Source organism: Mirounga leonina, unplaced genomic scaffold, assembly GCF_011800145.1.
Source record: "Mirounga leonina isolate KUSES-001 unplaced genomic scaffold, KU_Mleo_1.0 Mir_115, whole genome shotgun sequence".
NCBI lineage: Eukaryota > Metazoa > Chordata > Mammalia > Carnivora > Phocidae > Mirounga > Mirounga leonina.
This window is the reverse complement of record NW_023270268.1, coordinates 90,075,840-90,097,379: the sequence shown is the minus strand read 5'-3', so window position 1 is coordinate 90,097,379 and position 21,540 is coordinate 90,075,840. Positions and strand designations below refer to the sequence as shown.

Below are 21,540 nucleotides of genomic sequence, written 5' to 3'. Positions count from 1 at the left end.
CCAAGGGGCGCCTGGGTGGCTCAGTTGGTTAAGCGACTGCCTTCGGCTCAGGTCATGATCCTGGAGTCCCAGGATCGAGTCCCGCATCGGGCTCCCTGCTCGGCAGGGAGCCTGCTTCTCCCTCTGACCTTCCCCCCTCTCATGTGCTGTCTCTCTCATTCTCTCTCTCAAATAAATAAATAAAATCTTTAAAAAAAAAAAAAAGAAGGAGTCCAAGTCTCTTGCTGCCTCAGCATACTATCTTCTTTTCGATAATAATATTTAATATTCAGGTCTATTGTTTGAATTAATGAGGCTAACACTGGCAGACAAACAAGATGGCAAAAATAGATTATAAAACATGAATGTAGCTTCATGGAGGTGAATTCTAATAATGAAATGGCTTTGCTATGCTTAGGTAAGTTTGTATTTCTAAAATACTCTTTAAATGTAGGCATAGTATGGTGAAAACCAATCGACAAAAAAGGAATTGATTACTTTCTATTTTATAAGCAACAGATAAATGCAACACCTTTAGAAACTCTACGCTGATTTTGGTTTTGCACCAACAAGGATTTATTTTACGTAAGTTTACATCATTAGCATATGTCTCAAAATGAAATTTAAACACCAACAGGGCAAGAAATGGCTAGGGTGAACTAAGAGGTTAGCTAAATACAGAAGAAGGAAAAGAATTTGTTTAGAACAGGGAATAAACGTGCACAGAAAAAAGGCAGCTCATCCTGGTGCCTCCGTCTGTAAAAACAGCAACAACCGGTAAGGAGCTTGCACAAAGTGCCCTGCACTATTCTAAACACTTTAAATGTATTAGCCTATTTAATCCTCAGCATGCCCTGGTGAAGTAAGACTATTATTACTGTGTTTTACACATGAGGACACTCAGGCACAAAGCTACCTTGAATAAAGATTTAAACCCGTAAAAGTCAGATAGCAAAGCCCACATTCTATACCACCAACCTAAACTGTCTCCCCGATGAGATTTAATGCTGCCCTTTCTTCCAATGCACATTGCATTTCGCAGATATTTAGTTTTGCACTGCCTAGCACAAGAATGATTTTTTCCTTTCTAGATTACTCATACCTATCCCAAAATTGCTACAAGACACCCAAAGGACTCTACAGCTCTTTTCTGGTTAAATAAAATAAGACACTCATCTGTTATACAGATGCCCCCCAGCATTACCTAGATTCATCTTGGGGAGAATCTTAAGAGGTTTGGGAGAGGGCTAGGACTGAAATTAGATAAAATGACTGATTCAAATATTAATCTAAAGTACAGTCTCAGACATTCCAGTTACTCTATATAGTACTTGAAAGCTGGAACTCTATCTTACTAAATCTCATCTCTGTAACTAGTATCCATCTATATTTTGGATGTAGTATGTGTTTCATAAATGCTTATGAAACTTCACAGAATCCAATGATTAACACTTGAATTCCTTGGTCACCTTGAGCAAATATTATATATGAAAAGTTTTCTTTCAAAATTGGATATTATTCATATTTAAGATTTCTCATTACCTGTAGCAGTGTGTGATTGTGATACAGGATAGATTCTTTCCATTCCAAGAAAAGGATTCAGACGCTTTTCCCGCTGCAGAGGAAAGACCACTTTGGTAATAGCATTAGTGATTCTTCTCCACTCTAATATCAAGCCTGGTAAAGGATGCAATGCCCTTAATTTATTTAAAACATCCTGCCAAAGAAATATAATGAAGTAAGATCAGATTCCATAGCAAACTAGGCTCTCTTTTAGGTAAATAATATAATCTCAAAATTAAATTTGATAACTCCTATATCTACAACTCAAAATTACTGTTTGGGTTTTTGGCAATCACCATAATGATAAAACTATGATAACTATAGATGGTAAAATGCAAACATGCTAATGCTGAGTAATATCAATTTAGATCTACCTTAAAACAAATCAGCGTCAATTTAGCAAGGTACTATAACTGCCTTCCTTCACCCCACCCAAGAATCTGTATCATGTCTTTCCTTTGTCTATATTTTCCTCCTCTATTCTCATGTGATTGTAAGTTTCTCATGGTTTTTTTTCCTTTTGCCCTAATACTTTAATCATTTCCATATCAAGAAATGCAGAAGACATTAATCTTTAAAACTTTGAACTTTCCATGCTACAGAATTTTGGTAAACTGCTAAGAAATAGGAACTTGTGAAGTTAGAGGGCCCGTGAGATAAAACAAAAAGTTTTGTTACAGAATGAAACTGTGGAAACTTCCCTAGAGCAGGCAAGTCATAGTTAAGGATAGTAGGGTCAAAATTCTACAGAATGGCAACTTGGATTCTCTTTCCATGGCTATTATGGTGGTATTTTCTACCCTTATTATTCCACTGAAAATTCATTCAGTAAAAATGTAACAATAAGCCTTTTCTCTCTTCTCTCCCAAACATACAGTTCCCATGGATTGTAATTTGCAATTTTACTTTGAAATTAGTAGATTAGATTCTTAAACTCATGGAGAGCTTACTATTTTGCTCTATAATTGAAAAAAATGTTTTATTTGTAATGGCTGGGTGTTTTCCTTTTTTAATTCTTCCACACCTTTATCCATGCTCCTATACTATACAAATTATATTATACTTGAAGTCCAAGAGTAGCGGATGTCAGTAATTAAATATAATGTCTATAGGTCTGAGTTCATAAACCATTATACTGTTTTAATAATAGGAAGGACACAACTGCTAGATTAGATTTTGGTCCAGATTTTCCATGATGGAATGTCTCCGCAGTTTTGGCAGGGAGCCGAACCACAAACCAATTTGTTTTTATCTGGACACATTCAAATGGTGAGCTATGCTGGATCTTGACTTCATCAGCATTCTTTCAAGACACCAAAATGCTAAAAGTAATTCAAATTCTGCCCTGTAACTGTCACAAAGAGTACCTTACTAGTGCTGTACTGTTTTCCCAGCTTTAGCTTGCGTCCATTGTCATTCCCTCTTCTGGTAGAACCCAAAGTTTTCTTGCTGCTTTGGTTTTTTATTTCTCCATTTGGTGGTAACTTCAATTCCAAAAATAAAACCTGCAATAAATTAATGCTTCTTTAGTCAAGAATCAAATCACAAGCATTGTCATTCACAAAACATTTTTAAGTTATTTGAGAAAATCCACACAATTCAACATGGGTTGGCAGAATTTTTTATAACATATTGAACTATCACATTTAATAAATAATGACAATGAAAATTTGCATGTCAAGTAGGCTATCTATACCCTAATTTAGGCACTATAAGATTAATTCCAATAATGGGCTTTTTAACAGTCAGGAACACAGGAATGTATACTCTGTGTGCTGAACAAGTGATAAATAAGCTATTGACATTGAGACTTTAGGTTGCTCTGAGGACTGTGAACTCTCCTAAATACCCCTTGATATGGTAACCGACATGGCTGCTCAATCATTTAAGTCTCAGCAAGGGTCAACACGGGAGCCTTTGTGGCTATTATATGATCACAAAAATCAAAGAACACTGAAGTAGAAAGGGATCCAAAAAGCCTTCTACTTCCACCACCATAAGGCTAGGCCCTGTGAGAACCTGGACACAAAAAGTCAGAAAAATATGGCCAACCCAATGTAGCAATCAATAATGACAGCTAGAGTAGCCAATAAGTACCTACTGAAGAAATTAAGCCTATACAGGACAGGAATCCATGTTCTGGGACAGAAGGAATAGCCTATGTATACCTAACCTATACACCAGCTCAATTTATAGGTTTTAAAACTCAGGCAATTCAGAATACTATTTACTACCTCCATTCATTCATTCGTATACATTGAGTGGGCTTTAGTGAACTTTGGATTATTTTCCCACTAATAATCCTAAAAATTAAGATCATTTGCATTCTATTAAGAATCTTTATTGGCCACAAGTTGGGCAAGGGGTAGAAGGAAAGATATGCCTGTGCTTCTGTAGAATAGCAGTGATGATAGAAACAAAGATCTGGTTCTAATTTTACATAGTGGGAATAACTGGAGTCTTAGGTATGAAAGATACTGAGGCTTGCTGTGGATGTTAGTAACAATTTTTCCCAAGAATTGTGTTATATAGGGTTGCATGTGTAGGGATCAGGATTATCATATATAATAAATAAAATTATAAGATGCTTAGTTAAATTTGAACTGCACAGGGCATACTTATATTAAAATATTGTTCATTGTTTATCTGAAATTCAAATTTAGCTGAATGTCCTGTATTTTATCAGGTAACTCTAGTACAGACATATTCATACAGATATATGAATGGCAGGATAGGAAAAACAATCAAATAACTGAATAGGAAAATGAAACATTTTTTTTTAAAGATTTTATTTATTTATCTGAGACAGAGAGAATGAGAGAGAGAGAGAGCACATGAGAGGGGTGAGGGTCAGAGGGAGAAGCAGGCTCCCTGCCGAGCAGGGAGCCCGATGCGGGACTCAATCCCGGGACTCCAGGATCATGACCTGAGCCGAAGGCAGTCGCTTAACCAACTGAGCCACCCAGGCGCCCATGAAACATTATTTTTAAAGTAATAATAAATCAACAATCCCAGGAAGAGAGACCTATCATAATTAGGACAACTCAAAGATCTCAAGTTACATATTTATAAGCTCTTTATCTTAGATTTGTTTTTGGTGAAAACTTCAGAATTAATTGTGAAAACTTCATATAAATTACCTCTCCAGGTTTAAATGAATACATCTGTGAAATGAGGGGGTTGAACTGGATGAGGGCAAGTGCCTCTTGCCCTCCTCAATAAATATTGAGCACTTACTGTGTGTCAGCCATCACATGCTGGGCGCTTTAACATATGTCATCTCATGTCATATGTACAATTCTGTGACACTTCTGAAGTTTACACCAGTTGGAGAAACTTGCTTAAAGTTACATGGCCATAACGTAGAAAAATTAAGAATTAGAACCCATAGTCCTCTAACTCAAAGTCCTTTTTTTTTTTCTCTAATTCATGCTTCCCTCTAGACCAGGGATCAGCAAACTTTTCCCAAAAAGGGCCAGATAACAGATATTTTCAGCTTTGCAGGTTTTACTGTCTGTCACAACTTCTCAACTGTGCCATTATAGACCAAAAAGAGACACAGACAATAAGTAAGTGAACAGGTGTGGCTATGCTCCAATGAAATTTTATTTACAAAAACAGGTGGCAGGCCAGATCTGGCCCACAAGCTATAGTTTGCCGATCCCCACTCTAGCCCAGTGCCATCCAAAAGAACTTTTTGCAATAATGAAAGTGTTCTATATTTGCACTCCCCTTTATGGTAGCCACTTACCACATGTGGCTATTGAACATTTAAAATGTGGCTAACACAACTAAGGAACTGAATTGATATATTTTAATTAATTTTAATTAAGTTAAATTTATTTATTTTTTAAAGATTTTATTTATTTATTTTGTCAGAGACAGCACAAGCAGGGCGAGCAGCAGGGACAGAGGGAAAAGCAGACTCCCTGCTGAGCTAGGAGCCTGATGCAGGCTCAATCCCAGGACTCTGGGATCATGACCTGAATCAGAGGCAGAGGCTTAACCGCCACCCAGGTGTCCCAGTTAATTTAAATTTAAATAGCCACAAGTGGCTAGTGGCTCCTGTATTGGATGGCACAGCTCTAGATGATTAGTAATATCCTGCCCAGTTCAAAGATTCCACTTAAAATCACCAAGGATTAACTAGTCAATGTGTGAAACTGTTAGATTACCTTAAATATAACTTCCATTTTAAAATGAAGACCTAAGAACAAGCCATTAACATCAAAGGCCTTTTATTCTGGCCTAGAATTTGGTCTAGGCCTATGGCCTTAGTATCTGAATCACAAGGGCATGGATTCCTGCCTATACCCCAAGCCTACTTGTGCTGAAATCCAGGGATGCTCTGTTTTTCATAAGGTCCCTCTGTAATTTTATGTGCAGTCAGTTGGGTATTGGTTGGGGAGTTCGGAGCTAAAGAACTCAAAGGAAAATATTAAACAAAACAAAACAAAACAAAAAATGGCACTACTGAATTCAATACACATGTACCCTGTGATTTGGAGAAACAAAATTCCTCATTTTTTTTTAAAGATTTTATTTATTTATTTGAGAGAGAGAGGATGAGAGACAGAGAGCACGAGAGGGAAGAGGGTCAGAGGGAGAAGCAGACCCCCCGCCAAGCAGGGAGCCCGATGTGGGACTCGATCCCGGGACTCCAGGATCACGACCTGAGCCGAAGGCAGTCGCTTAACCAACTGAGCCACCCAGGCGCCCCTCATATTTTTAAAACATATAACCCTGTGGCTTAAAAAAGGGGCATTTTTTATGAGTATATGTAACCTTTATTGAGCTTTTACTATGAGATGGGCACTATTCTAAGTGTTTTACATTCATCATTTATTCCTCACAACAACTCTATGAGGTATTTCTATCATAACCCACTTTACTGATGTAGAAATTGAGATACAAAGAGTTGATGTATTGTCCCAAGGTTACAGGGTTAAAATAAGTGGAGGAGATAGGATTCAAACCCAGGAAGTCTGGCTTGAAAGCCTATGATCTTCACAACATGCTACATTACTGAATTGCATCTACAAGACACCTGAACTTCAATGTTATCAAGTATAAGTACCCACCCTGAATCTGTAACCCTCCTACAACAACCCAACCACCCTTTGTGGAGTGTGGGGAGAGGAAAGAATAGAATGCCAACATTTGAAAATAAAAATAAGAGTAAAGTGTGCCAAATTTATGTTAAGTTTATAAAAATCTTATTTAGGTTTAAAAAAGCAAACAATCCCAAAAATTCCGTTTTCATTAACAACTGAGAAAAATATCTAATTTTATTCTCCAAAAAAGGATTTTGGGGTAAGGAAGGGGTGAGAGTTCATGAAATTACTAACTTCATGGAGAAACAACTACACTGTTATATAACCACCACTATGGATCTTTTGTTTAACAAACATTCACTGAGTACCTCCACTGTCCTAGGCAAATCTCATGGAGCATACATTCTAGGAGGCTTCTTTACCACCTTCCTATTTCATAAACACAGATATAACTTATAAATTAGGAGCTAGAATACTCTATCTCCAAAGTACTCTGATAACTAAAATTTTTTTAACTGATCTTTGGTGGTTAGGCAAACACATTTAGGAAATACACACACATACACACACACACAAATAATTTTTAACTCTCAAATTCCCCATTCCCATGATACAACCTCAGCGATGTCATCTGAACTGGTGAAGGAAAAACTGTGTCCTGCTAGTTGATAGGCCTGGGTCTCGATTGCATCCAGCTTGGCTTGCATTATGTGTTTCTGACTTTCACATTCTGCAGTACTAAAGCCAATTCCATTTAGCTCTAGCAAGGCCAAGCAATACTGAGAGGGCATTTCCACTTTACAGAAAACATCTGGAAGAAAAAAAGAAAACTAAAACATTAATTCACCAGTTAAGTGACTAGATTAGCATCATCACCTAAACACACATGGAATTTTTCTAAGCAAATTCAGAGATGCTATCCAAGCTATTCTTCAAGATCCAGTCTCCTGAGCAGCACTCTCAGGCCAACAAGGAAAGGCATAAAAGTACTTCCTACTTTTCTACTTCAGCACTAGACTACTACCCTTGTCTACATCGAGAGCAGAAAAACTGGCAATCTTGTGAATGGTCTGGATTACAAGAGGCTGCATTTCTCCCAAGATAATGTTTCAGCTTCTACTCTTGGCAAGAGCAAGAGAGCCAATCTTATTTGCTAAACTGACTATAATGAGTTAATCTCCTGAAATTATTTCCAATATTCCTGGTTCCATGATATGCATGCTTGCACAAAGAACTAAAAATGGAGGTTTCTTATTTTCTAGTGCTCTTACCAAAGAATAAAGAAAAAGATTCCTGAAGTAAGAATCAGAGTATTTTTCTATCTGCTGACACTTCTCAACAGAGTAGTCATCTGTATCAGTTTTTCCAGTACGGTCTTTGAAATATTAGTCTCAAAGATACTCTATGAAAAGGGTGGAGCTGAGAGACACTGCACTGTGAGTTCCAGTGTTTACATACTGCTTTTGGATATTCATGATGCCTGTTAATTTAGTAAAGGCTCTGAGAAGACCTGAAGCAACGATGACTATTTAACTGAAAATCTGAAATTATTTGACCACAAAACCATTTATTTTATGTAACACTTATTAACATCCTGAAAAGTACATGTCCATAGAATGCACTTTGGGAAATCTATCCTAAATCATTAAGAAAAGATCCATACCAAAGACTTCAGCTTCCAGTACTATGGATCACAAGGACTCTGAGCAACCCTGGCCTGCCCTCCCCAGCTCCACACACATACATTCTTTGAGGCATTGCTGGTCTCAACCAGCAGGAGAAATGTCCAGGGACACCCACAACCCCCACCAAAAGCAAATAAACAAGTGAGAGCTACTGGCCTCTAATAGGAGGAATTAACAGACAGTCAGAGCCTGGCTTTAAAGACCTGGACCCAGAGCAGAAATTCATGGGATGTGGAACCAGAGAAATCAGGAACTAGGGTCAGAACAAGAACAGTAAAGCGGCACAAAGTCAGAGTGACAGGGAGCAAGCCTGTATCCATAGGCAGTAGGAAGGAGCAGTACTGTCATAGGAATGAAATCCTACAGCCAAAAGGTTGAGGGGATATAGAACTTCAGAATAGCAACAGGAAGAGAAGCTAATTCTCAGACTTCTGTTCTGAACCAACACTCAAGGGAGGTTAGTGTGGTCCTTGGATGTGGTGTACTATGGTAAGGAGCAAAACCTTTCTTGAGGAAGGCTTTCCCCAAGTTAGGCCTGCAGGGCTCCACTGATCAAATCCTACATGAACTCACAAAGAATATGAAACATACAAGATAGCAAAGAAATACAAGTAATATACAGCAGAAACAACAAATGGCAGATTTAGACCCATAAGAATCGCAGATATAGATTCATTAGAACAGAATACAGAGCACAGTTATGAGTAAACTATTTACAAAATACAAAAGATGAATAGAAACAAAGTAAAACTGATGAACCATGAGAGACGATGGACTCTGAAAAACAAACTGAGGGTTCTAGAGGGGAGGCAGGTGGGAGGATGGGTTAGCCTGGTGATGGGTATTAAAGAGGGCACGTTCTGCATGGAGCACTGGGTGTTATGCACAAACAATGAATCATGGAACACTACATCAAAAACTAATGATGTAATATATGGCGATTAACATAACAATAAAAAATTTAAAAAAGAAACAAAGTAAAACAGTAGGAAAATATACAAATATATCAATAATCACAATAAATTGGTAAAATTGTAAAAAAAATTGCTAAGTTTGAAAAATAAATGAATAAGCTATGCTTTGTTTATAACACACATCTAAATCATAAGGACCAAGAAAGGTTAAAAGGGATAGAAGAAAATATTAGGCAAATATTAAAAGAAAGTTGATGCTGCCATATCAATTCCAGAAGATAGACTAAGATTAAAAGTCGTATTAGTGCTAGAGCTGCTCATAATATAATGATAGGTTTAATTCATCAGGAAGATAAATCAATTTTAAACAGGTATGCATCTAATAAAATGGTCTCAAAATATATAGTTAAAATATAGTTAAAATTGAACTACAGTGAGAATTAGATACAAAAGTTTTAAACAATAACCTTGACTTAATAGACATTTATAAAATTCTGCATCCAGAACTAGAATACACATTCTCTTATATATACATAGAACATTTACACATAGTTCAGGATTTAGGTTGCAAAGCAACTCCAAAAATTTCAAAGAATGGGTATTACATAATCATGATTTTTTAAACACAATACAAATAAGTTTGACTATTAAAAATTACAAAATAAAACATTTCCAAATATTTGGAAATTGAAAAACAACCTTCTAAATAACTTATATGTCAAAAATGTCAAAACAGAAAATGTCAATAAATATTTAAGATATAATGAAAACATTACATGTAAAATTTTTAAGATATAATGCAAGGAGAGCTTTGAGGGAAATTTATAGCTTTTAATACCTCAATTAGAAAAGAAAAAAATGATTTGAAAACTAATGAGTTTAGTGTCATATTTATGAATTTAGAAAAAGTGCTACAAAATAAAGTCAGGAGAACTAAAAATCAAAGGCAAAAATTGGTTTTTTGAAAAGACTGAAAAATTGGATAAACTTCTATTAAGATTAAAGAATAAATATGGTGAAAGAAAAAAACAACAGATAAACCACAGATGCATTAAAAAATTAGCAATAGCTTAATGACAATAAATTTGAAAATCTAGATGAAAGAGGTAATTCTTAAAAATATAGTTTATTATAACAAAAATATATAATAACAATAATATAATAAAAACATAGTTCACCAAAACATAATTAAAGATAAAATTGAATAATCTTACAACTGTAAGAAATCAAAGTAATAGTTAAAAATATTTCCACAAAGACAGTTTATAGGCAAACTCTACCAAAATTTCAAGGAACACATCATTTCTATGATACACAAACTCCTCCAAAGAAAAAAAAAGGTTATATTTATCAACTCATTCAATGAAACTAGAATAACTTTGTTACCAAAAACAAAGCACAAGAAAGAAAAATTACAGCCATTTTATAACCGATGAATTGGCAAAGTTGAGACAATATGAATCACCAAGATTTCTTTCACATCGCTGTTTAGAGAGTAAATATATACACCATTTTGGAAAACAATTTAGCATAATCTTATAAAGTTGAATATTTCCATTCTCATGACAGAGTAATTCCAAACTCAAAAGAAATTCTCACCCACATGTACCAGGAAACATGTACATGTGTAAGAATATGTATACAGAACTACTTGCTATAGCAAAACAAAAAATAAAACAAAATAAAACAAAAATAGAAAGAACCCATTTATCAACAGTAAAATGTAAACAGTAAAACAGTAAATTTTGGCACACTCACACAGTGATATATGACACAGCAGTGAAAATGAATAAATTATAGATTTTTGCAATAACATGCATTAATCTTATTAACATGATACTGAGTAAGAAAAGCAAGTCCCAATGTGACAGGTGTTTTATATAAAAGTTCAAAAACAAGCAAAACTAAATAATATATTGTTTGGACTTATATATATATGTATATATATATATATATGCTAAAATTTTTTAATTTAAAATAAAAAGGGAACAATAAACATAAAACTGGGTGTGCAAGAAAGGAGGAGCACATAGGTAGACACAAATGTCTATTATTAATAGTGTGAGTGAACAGATATTATATATTAAAATAATAAGTAATAAGAGGACCATACATGGACGAATGATGATAGTGTACATGAAAGAATGATTATGACAAACACAAATCTGTATAGCTGAGATCTACTTTAAAAAAGAGAGAAACCAACTCACTCCATCCCTAGAAAATCATCTATGTTCAACCCACTCTAGAAAGGACATAATTGATCCATGTGAAAAGAACAGGATACTTGGTCCTGAGTCACAGTAAGCAAAGTCACATTGTTACTAAAATTTAGTCACACCCAAGCAAAAATCAGCTCTCTAGTGGGAGAAGTCAGCTGCCAAAACAAACCCACCCAACAGGCAAGAGAATGAGAAAAGAAAAAGAAAAAGATTCTGGAGATCCTTCAAGCATATTCTGAAATAATTATTTCCAAACAAAACTTGACAGTTGTTTACATTCTCTCTAAAAACTTTATTTCAATGTACTTCAATTCTATGGACTCTTTGAATAGGAAAGACTCGGCACTGTACAAAAGAAAGCATTTAATACCTCGTGGCCACCCACTTTTGAAAATTTGCCTAAAAAAGGAGTTTTCAAGGCACAATGAAATTGTAAAAGTTAAAAATAACAAATGTAGAGGGTTTCTTATACTTTTCTGGAACCATAATTTCCTTTTCCTGTAGGTGAAAAATTGTCTTTAAGAGTGGGAAATTTCCCTCCCGAAGATACTGAAAGTTTTTAATTCTGATAATGGGCAACAAATGTTCTTAAGAAGTTACAGACTAATCCATACCACCATCACTAAACGTTGGATCCTAAGGGCAGACAAGGCCAACTGAGAGGGAAAGAGACCGTGTTCATTCACATTATCGCCCATGAATGTAGAAGCAGTCCTGTGGCATATGTACCATATACTCCCAATTCCTTGGCCTGCCTACATTGGCTTAGAGAAGCTGAGTTTGAAACATTTCAGTGCACGATGAAGAGCTGCTAATTAACGTTGCTTAAGCAACTCTCCTACAACAACAGACAACTCCGTTTGATTTTTGTATTATTCTACTCCAGTGATGCTGGGGAGAACATTACTATTAGCACAGAGGGCTTACGTTAGTAGTAAAAATCATGATCACCATCATTATCATCATCATCATCATCATCATCTAACACAGTAGTGAGTGCTTAATCTGGCAAACACTGCGTTAAGTTCTCTCTCATTTAATATTTATAACATTATAAGAAACAGATTTAAAGAGTGTCAGTAGCTTGCCCAAGGCCTGTCACTAATAAGTAATACAGCCCAGATTCAAACCTGGTCTGTGCAAATTCATCAATCTGCTGTTTCTAGTATTTATTAATCAGGCAATAAATTCATGGTTTAAATCTTCTCACAATGAAATCAACTTTGTTCCATTTCATCATTTCTACCATAAGCATATGATATGCTCTCTGAAGTCAAGGTAATCACTCTTGTGCAGCCAGCAGACTGCACAATAAATCCATGCTATTTATCATGACATAAAAAAAAGATTCACATGAATATCCTTTGCTAGAGAAATAACTATTTAAAATTCTAAAAAGATAATACATCACTTTTTAAATTCCATGACAGAGTAGGGTTTTTTTAAATTTTCTTTTATTATGTATGTTAGTCACCATACAATACATCATTAGATTTTGATGTAGTGATCCACGATTCATTGTTTTCGTATAACACCCAGGGCTCCATGCAGTATGTGCCCTCCTTAATACCCATCACCGTGCTAATCCATCCCCCCACTTCCCTCCCCTCTAAAACCCTCAGTTTGTTTCTCAGAGTCCATAGTCTCTCATGGTTCATCTCTCCCTCCAATTTCCACCCCCTTCATTTTCCCCTTCCTTCTCCTAATGTCCTCCATGCTATTCCTTATGTTCCACAAATAAGTGAAACCATATGGTAATTGACTTTCTCTGCTTGACTTATTTCACTTAGCATAATCTCCACCAGTCCCATCCATGTTGATGTAAAAGTTGGGTATTCATCCATTCTGATGGCTGACTAATATTCCATTGTATATATGGACCACAACTTCTTTATCCATTCATCTGTTGAAGGGCATCTCGGCTCTTTCCACAGTTTGGCTATTGCGGACATTGCTGCTATGAACATTGGGATGCATATGGCCCTTCTTTTCACTACATCTGTGTCTTTGGGGTACATACCCAGGAGTGCAATTGCTGGATCATAGGGTAGCTCTATTTTTAATTTTTTGAGGCACCTCCACACTGTTTTCCAAAGTGGCTATACCAACTTGCATTCCCATCAACAGTGTAAGAGGGTTCCCCTTCTCCACAACCACTCCAACATTTGTTGTTTCGTGCCTTGTCAATTTTTGCCATTCTAACTGGTGTAAGGTGGTATCTCAATGTGGTTTTGATTTGGATTTCCCTGATGGCTAATGATGATGAATATTTTTTCGTGTGTCTATTAGCCATTTGTATGTCTTCTTCAGAGAAGTGTCTGTTTGTATTTTCTATTTTTTTGACTTGATTATTTGCTTTTTGGGTGTTGAGTTTGAGAAGTTCTTTATAGATCTTGGATACCAACCCTTTATCTGTAGTATCATTTGTCTTCTTCCATTCTGTGGGTTGCCTCTTTGTTTTGTTGACTGTTTCCGTTGCTGTGCAGAAGCTTTTTAGCTTGATGAAGTCCCAAAAGTTCATTTTTGCTTTTGTTTCACTAGCCTTTGGAGAGGTATCTTGAAAGAAGTTGCTGTGGCCGATGTCAAAGAGGTTACTGCCTATGTTCTCCTCTAGGATTTTGATGGAATTCCTGTCTCACATTGAGGTCTTTCATCCATTTTGAGTTTATCTTTGTGTATGGTGTTAGAGAATGGTCGAGTTTCATTCTTCTGCATGTGGCTGTCCAATTTTCCCAGCACCATTTATTGAAGAGACTCTCTTTTTTCCATTGTATATTTTTTCCTGTTTTGTTGAAGATTATTTGACCACAGAGTTGAGGGTCCATACCTGGGTTCTCTATTCTGTTCCATTGGTCTATATGTCTGTTTTTGTGCCAGTACCATGCTGTCTTGGTGATCACTGCTTTGTAATATAGCTTGAAATCAGGCAAAGTGATGCTCCCAGCTTTTTCTTTTTCAACATTTCCTTGGTGATTCGGTGTCTTTTCTGATTCCATACAAATTTTAGGATTGTTTGTTCCAGCACTTTGAAAAATGTCACTGGAATTTTGATTGGGATGGCATTGAAGGTATAGATTGCTCTGGGTAGCATAGACATTTTAACAATGTTTATTCTTCCAATCCATGAGCATGGAATGTTTCTCCATCTTTTGTGTCTTCTTCAATTTCTTTCATGAGTGTTCTGTAGTTCCTAGAGCATAGATCCGTTACCTCTTTGGTTAGGTTTATTCCGAGGTATCTTATGGTTTTTGGTGCTATTGTAAATGGAATCATTTCTCTAATTTCTGTTTCTACAGTTGTGTTGTTAGTGTATAAGAAAGCAACTGATTTCTGTGCATTGGTTTTGTATCCTGACACATTGCTGAATTACTGTATGAGTTCTAGTAATTTGGAGGTGGAGTTTTTTGGATTTTCCACATAAAGTATCATGTCATCTGCGAAAAGAGAGAGTCTGACTTCTTCTTTGCCAATCTGAATACCTTTTATTTCTTTTTGTTCTCTGATTGCTGTTGCTAGGACTTCTGGTACTATGTTGAAAATAGTGGCAAGAGTGGGCATCCTTGACATGTTCTTGATCTTAAAGGAAAGGCTCTCATCTTTTCCCCATTGTGGATGATATTTGCTGTGGGTTTTTAATAGATGGATTTTGTGAACTTGAGGAATGTTCCCTCTATCCCTATACTCTGAAGAGTTTTAATCAGGAAAGGATGCTGTTTTTTGTCAAATGCTTTTTCTGCATCAATTGAGAGGACCATATGGTTCTTCTCCCTCCTCTTATTAATGTGTTCTATCACACTGATTGATTTGCGAATGTTGAACCACCCTTGGATCCCGGGGATAAATCCCACTTGGTCATGGTGGATGATCCTTTTAATGTATTGTTGGATCCTATTAGGTAGGATTTTGTTGAGGATTTTGGAATCCATATTCATCAGGGATATCGGTCTGAAATTCTCCTTTTTGATGGGGTCTTTGCCTGGTTTGGGGATTAAGGTAATGCTGGCCTCAAAGAATGAGTTTGGAAGTTTTCCTTCTGTTTCTATTTTTTGAAACAGCTTCAGGAGAATAGGTATTATTTCTTCTTTGAATGTTTGGTAGAATTCCTCAGGGAATCCATCAGGCCCTGGACTCTTGTGTTTTTGGGAGGTTTTTGATCACTGCTTCAATCTCGTTTCTGGTTACTGGCCTATTCAGGTTGTCCGTTTCTTCCTGTTTCAGTCTTGGCAGTTTATAGGTTTCCAGGAAGACAGTCATTTCTTCCAGGTTGCTTAATTTATTGGCATATAGTTGTTGATAGTAATTTCTAATAATTGTTTCTATTTCCTTGGTGTTAGTCGTAATCTCTCCCCTTTCATTCATAATTTTATTAATTTGGGTCCTTCCTCTTTTCGTTTGGATAAGTCTGGCCAGTGGTTTGTCAATCGTATTAATTCTTTGAAAGAACCAGCTTCTAGTTTCATTGATCTGATCTACTGTGTTTCTGATTTCTAATTCATTGATCTCTGCTCTCATCTTAATTATTTCCCTTCTGATGCATTGTTTAGGCATCGTTTGTTGCTTTTTCTCTAGTTCTTTAAGGTGTAGAGTTAGTTGGTGAATTCAAGATTTTTCTATTTTTTTGAGTGAGGCTTGGATGGCTATTTTTTTCCCCCTTAGGACTGCCTTTGCAGTATCCCATAGGTTTTGGACTGATGTGTTTTTGTTCTCATTGATTTCAATGAATTGTTTAAGTTCTTTGATTTCCTGGTTGACCCAAACATTCTTGAGCAGAGTGGTTTTTAGCTTCCAAGTGTTTGAATTTCTGCCAAATTTTTTCTTGTGATTGAGTTCCCATTTTAAAGCATTATGGCCTGAGAATATGCAGGGAATAATCTCAATCTTTTGGTATCGGTTGAGACCTGATTTGTGACCCAGTATGTGGTCTATTCTGGAGAATAGAACTTCTGGAGAAAGTTCCATGTGCGCTCGAGAAATATGAGCATTCTGTTGTTTTAGGGTGGAATGTTCTGTATATTATCTATAAGGTCCATCTGGTCCAGTGTGTCATTCAAAGCTCTTGTTTCTTTGATTTTCTGCTTAGATGATCTTTTTTGCTGAGAATGGAGTATTGAGGTCTCCTACAATTAACGTATTGTTATCAATATGACTCTTTATTTTGGTTAACAGTTGGCTTATGTAGATGGCTGCTCCCATGTTGGGGGCATAGATATTTACAATTGTTAGATCTTCTTATTGGATAGACCCTTTAAGAATGATACAGTGTCTTTCTGGATCTCCATCCCTTCACTTTCAGTCTGGATGTATCTTTAGGTCAAAAATGAGTCTCTTGTAGACAGCATATGGATGAGTCCTGTCTTTTTATCCAAACTGCAACCCTGTGGCATTTTATGGGAGCATTTAGGCCGTTCACATTGAGACTGATTATTGAAAGATATAAATTTATTGTCATCATGTTGCCTGTGAAGACCTTGTTTCTATAGATTGTCTCTGTAAATTTCTGTTCTATACCACTCTTGGGGTCTTTCTCCTTCTATAGAACCCCCCATAATATTTCCTGCAAGGCCGGCTTAGTGGTCACATATTCTTTCAGTTTCTGCCGGTCCTGGAAGCTCTGCATCTCTCCATCCATTCAAAATGACAGTCTTGCCAGATAAAGTATTTTTGGCTGCATGTTCTTTTCGTTTAGTACCCTGAATATGTCTTGCCAGGCCTTTCTGGCTTGCTAGGTCTCTGTGGTTAGGTCTGACATTATTCTGATGTTCCTCCCTCTGTATGTAAGGAATCTCTTCCCCTAACCGCCCTGAAGATGGTTTCCTTGGTTCTAAGATTTGCGAGTTTTACTATTACATGCCGGGGTATTGGCCTGTTTTCCTTGATCTTGGGAGGGGTCCTCTCTGCCTCTAGGACACTAATGTTTGTTTCATTTCCCAGATTAAGTAAGTTCTCAGCCACGATTTGCTCAAATATATCTTCTAGTCCTCTCTCTCTCTCCACCCCTCAGGGATCCCAATAATTCTGACATTGGAACGCTTCATGGTGTCACTTATTTCTCTCATTCTATGTTCATGGATTCTGAGTTGTTTTTTCCTGACCTCCTCTTTTCCCTTTTTATCTATTAAATGGTCTTCCAGGTCACTAATTTGTTCTTCTGCCTCCCTTACCCTAATTGTTAGATTATCTAGATTAGACTGGATCTCATTGATAGCATTTTTAAGTTCTGCCAATCAGGTTTTATTTCTGCCCTTAGAGACTCTATGTTGCCTTTAATTGATTTCTTCATTCTAGCTATTGTCTTCACAATTGCTAGCTTGAATTCCATCTCTGACATCTTGGTTATATCTGAATCCATTTGTAAATCTGTGGCATAAGTCATAAACTCTGAGTCTTTTCTATTTTGGGGGTTCCTCCTCCTAGTCATTCTGTTTTGGGTGGTTGAGAGAATGTATAGAGTCCAAATTATTGACCACAACCCAAGCAAGATGCACCTGTTTTCTAAGTACCTTAGGGTAGCTGGCCTCTTGTTTTCCCAGCCTGTCTTCTGGGGGAAGGGCCTGCAGCACTGTTACTCAGGCAACCCTGTTTGGGCAGAGTTGCCCTGCCCCCTGTGGCGGGGGATGGGCTCAGTGAAAACTGTTTTTTTGGGGCTTTTGTTCTCTCGCGGCTTTCCCTGGCAGCTTTCCATGTCTCTTCCAAGAGTCAGAGCAGAAGAGACCGTTTCCAACCCTCTGCCTCAGAGCAGAGATATCAGTCTGTTCTTCAGTGAGCTCTCCGGCCACACTATCTCCGTTTCTGTCTGTGCTGCTATAAACTGTGCATCCTGGGTTGTGTGCCCCTCAGCAGGGCTCCCAGTCCTCGCCTCCAGGTTGGGGAACGGGGGCACGTCTCTGCCCTTTGTGCTTCTAAAACCGCCAGCTGCCCCCAGTTCACAGGCACGGCCCTGCCACTCCGGTTCCCGTCTGGGGGGCTGCCCTAAAGTCCTTTCCTCACTGCTACCGGTCTGCGAGTCTGTGCCCCATCCGCAGTGTGGGAGGCTATTGCTCACTGGCGGTGTAGTATCCCCATGGTCAGGACCCCTCCCCCTGCCATTTATCCTCCGATATCTGCCCACAGAATCATGGCTCCCTGCTTTGTACCTCGAAACCAACCGAGATATTCTGTTTGTAGAGATCCAGCTCTGTCGTCTTACATCTCAGGCTGATTTCGTGGGTGTTCAGAGTGGTCTTGTAGATATCCAGCTCAATTCCGGGGACTGATTGGAATAGGGTCCCCTATTCCTCCCCCATCTTTTCCCCCCTCCTCAACAGATTAGGTTTTAAGTGTGAATAAAAATCATTGGATAAAGTTCAAATATAAAATTAGCAATAAATGATAAAATGCCACGAATTCTCTTCATTAGAGTCTGAGGTCTGCAAACTAGAGCAAAACCAGGGCCAGAAGCCTGTTTCTATAAATAAAGTTTTATTGGAACACTCATTTTCATATTGTCTATGGCTGCTCTTTTGCTATGATGGCAGACTTGAATATTTACGACTGAGACCACCAGGGCCACAAAGTCAAAAACACTTAATATCTGGACTTTTACAGAATGTTTGTTGACCCCTGTCCTAGATAATCCAAAAATAGAGTTTGTGTTAGAAGTATGATAAAGAGTGATAAAGAACTGTGATAAAAAGTGGCTTAAAAACAGAACTGTCACCAGTCTGTAACAGCATGAAAATGCCGGCAAGGTTGTTTTTACCTTGAAGGTTTTCCTTCTTCAACAAAGAACTGAGTTGACTCATAGCGTTGAAGGTGAGAATCGACTCTACAGATGCTCTGTATCGCCCGGAATGTTCAGTGTTGACATTCAGCCCCAGACTCTGAATTCCTTGTCCAGTCTCTATCCCTTCCAGGAGGGGAAGCTCATGAGGAAGAAAACTGGAAACTATGCTGTGAAGAGTTGGCTCCTTAGAATCTGGATCTAGTAACCAGCACGCCACCTAAATGGGTTCAAAGACATTTGTGCACACTTAAAAGGGGAAAATGTTCATTTCTGATCTCACTCCTTTTCACTTAATACTAATTCAGTGGTCTTCCCTGGAGAGAAGAAGGAAAGGATAACTATAAATTGTACCAGGACTCATTTTTGGTACTAGTGAGAGCAGCTTTCAAAAAAGGAAAACTTACAACTTTTCCATTACTACAACATTCCTGCTTATCTGGTTCTGAAATAGCCTTGAAATCCAAGTGCCTCTCAGATAATTAAAATCATATTTCTGAAAATGTAGATGGAATCTTCTCCACTGAGGCTGATTTGGGCTAAGCTACTATAATAAAGCCAAGTTTTAGGTTTTTAAAAATTCTCTTGACATCATAATAAGTGAGACACAAATGTTTTACCATTAAAAGTTTATACCCAAAGTTTTAGAAAGCCTCCAGGCTTTCCCCTCAGGATAAGGGCCTGCCAACAGGGCCATCCAACAAATCATTTGATTGCTATTTTTAGTTCCCCTGCCAGATTGGAAGACCTGTAGTTTCTTGTGTGTGTGTGTGTGTGTGTGTGTGTGTGTACAGGTCTGTGATTCATCAGTCTTATATAACACCCAGTACTCATTACATCACGTGCCCTCCTTAATGTCCATCACCCAGTTACCCCATCCCCACCCCCAGCAACCCCCAGTTTATTTCCTATGATTGAGTCTCTTATGGTTTGTCTCCTGTAGTTTCTAACACTAGGTGATCTAGTGGACCAAAACTAAATTAGAATAAGGAAATCTAAGCCCTGTTCATAATTCTGACAATTACATGACTCAATTACTTCTTCTATAGGTTAAGAATATAGTTTGATAGGGGAGTACGATATTGTGAATTGTAATAAGAAATATACATTGGGGGGCGCCTGGGTGGCTCAGTTGGTTAAGCGACTGCCTTCGGCTCAGGTCATGATTCTGGAGTCCCAGGATCGAGTCCCACATCGGGCTCCCTGCTCGGCGGGGGGTCTGCTTCTCCCTCTGATCCTTTTCCCTCTCGTGCTCTCTGTCTGTCATTCTCTCTCTCTCTCAAATAAATAAATAAAATCTTTTAAAAAAAAAAAAGAAATATAAATTGGGTCTTTGTCCCCATTTCTAGCAGAGAACTTCTAAAACCCTTGAAATTTCCTAAACTGAGAGATAAAGTCACCTTTTGTTACGTTAATGAGGTGACTTTGGGAATGCCCCAAGGTTACCTAAGGATGGGGGTTGGCTGCCCGAGGAACCAACTCTGTGATTGGAGGGTTGGAACTTTCAGTCCTGTCCCTTGACCTGCTGGGAGGTGCCTGGAGGTTGAATTGATCACCTATGACCAATGATTTCATCAGTTGTGCCTATGTAATGAAGGCTCCGTAAAAATCCAAAATGACAGGGCTTGGAGAGCTTCGAGGTTGGTGAACACAGAGGTGCTGGCAAGAGTAGCGTGCCTAGACTGAGCATGGAAGCTCCCCTCCACCTGATTAACTGAATCTGAAGGAACCTCTCATTTATAGTCAGTCGGTCAGAAATACAGGTAAGAACCTCGACTTAGAACTGGCATCAGACATCCTTGCCAGATGTCCTTGGAAGGAGGTGCTTGGACTCTCTAGTCTATATTCAGTTGGTCAGAAGCACAGGTGTTAACTTGGGCTTGATGCTGGCCTCAAAAGAGCAGGTAGTACTGTGGCACTGACCCTCCAGAGAGGTAGTGTCAGAATTGAGTTGAATTGTAGGAAACCCATCTGGTGTTTCCAGCACTGCTTGATGGTATGGGAGAAACCCTGTAAACATATCAGAATTGGTCTCAGAACAATTTTACTTGGTGGCAGAGAAATGGGTCTTGCTAGAAAGGGCCTGGCTCACAGAAACATATGGCTTACAACAAGAAAGGATAAAAGGGTGGGGGATGATGACCCTTTGATCCCTGGATGGCTACCTAGTGACCCATGTATGAAACTGTAGCTACATTACAGTTACTAAGGGTAAAAGTCACTAATTTAATTTAGAAATGGCAGACCTAACTCCTGAGGAGTTGGCTCATTGGATATATAAGTAAATGAAAAACAGTAAGCACACTAAACATACAATCTCTTGGTTACTGCTATCTGTGATAGCTAAATAAAAGTAAAGGAAAG

At 37.8% G+C, this 21,540-nt stretch overlaps 1 protein-coding gene across 1 annotated transcript in view; it reads right to left on the bottom strand.

The window, feature by feature from the left end:
* POLQ (DNA polymerase theta) overlaps positions 1-21,540 on the bottom strand; it is a 123,739-nt gene that overhangs the window by 32,701 nt on the left and 69,498 nt on the right. Inside the window, exons 19-22 of the mRNA XM_035000064.1 lie at positions 19,156-19,396; positions 7,214-7,407; positions 2,910-3,047; positions 1,522-1,696 (exon numbers count right to left, since the gene is read on the bottom strand). Coding sequence (XP_034855955.1) covers positions 1,522-1,696; positions 2,910-3,047; positions 7,214-7,407; positions 19,156-19,396 — 748 coding nt within the window. The remainder of the gene's footprint in view (positions 1-1,521; positions 1,697-2,909; positions 3,048-7,213; positions 7,408-19,155; positions 19,397-21,540) is intronic.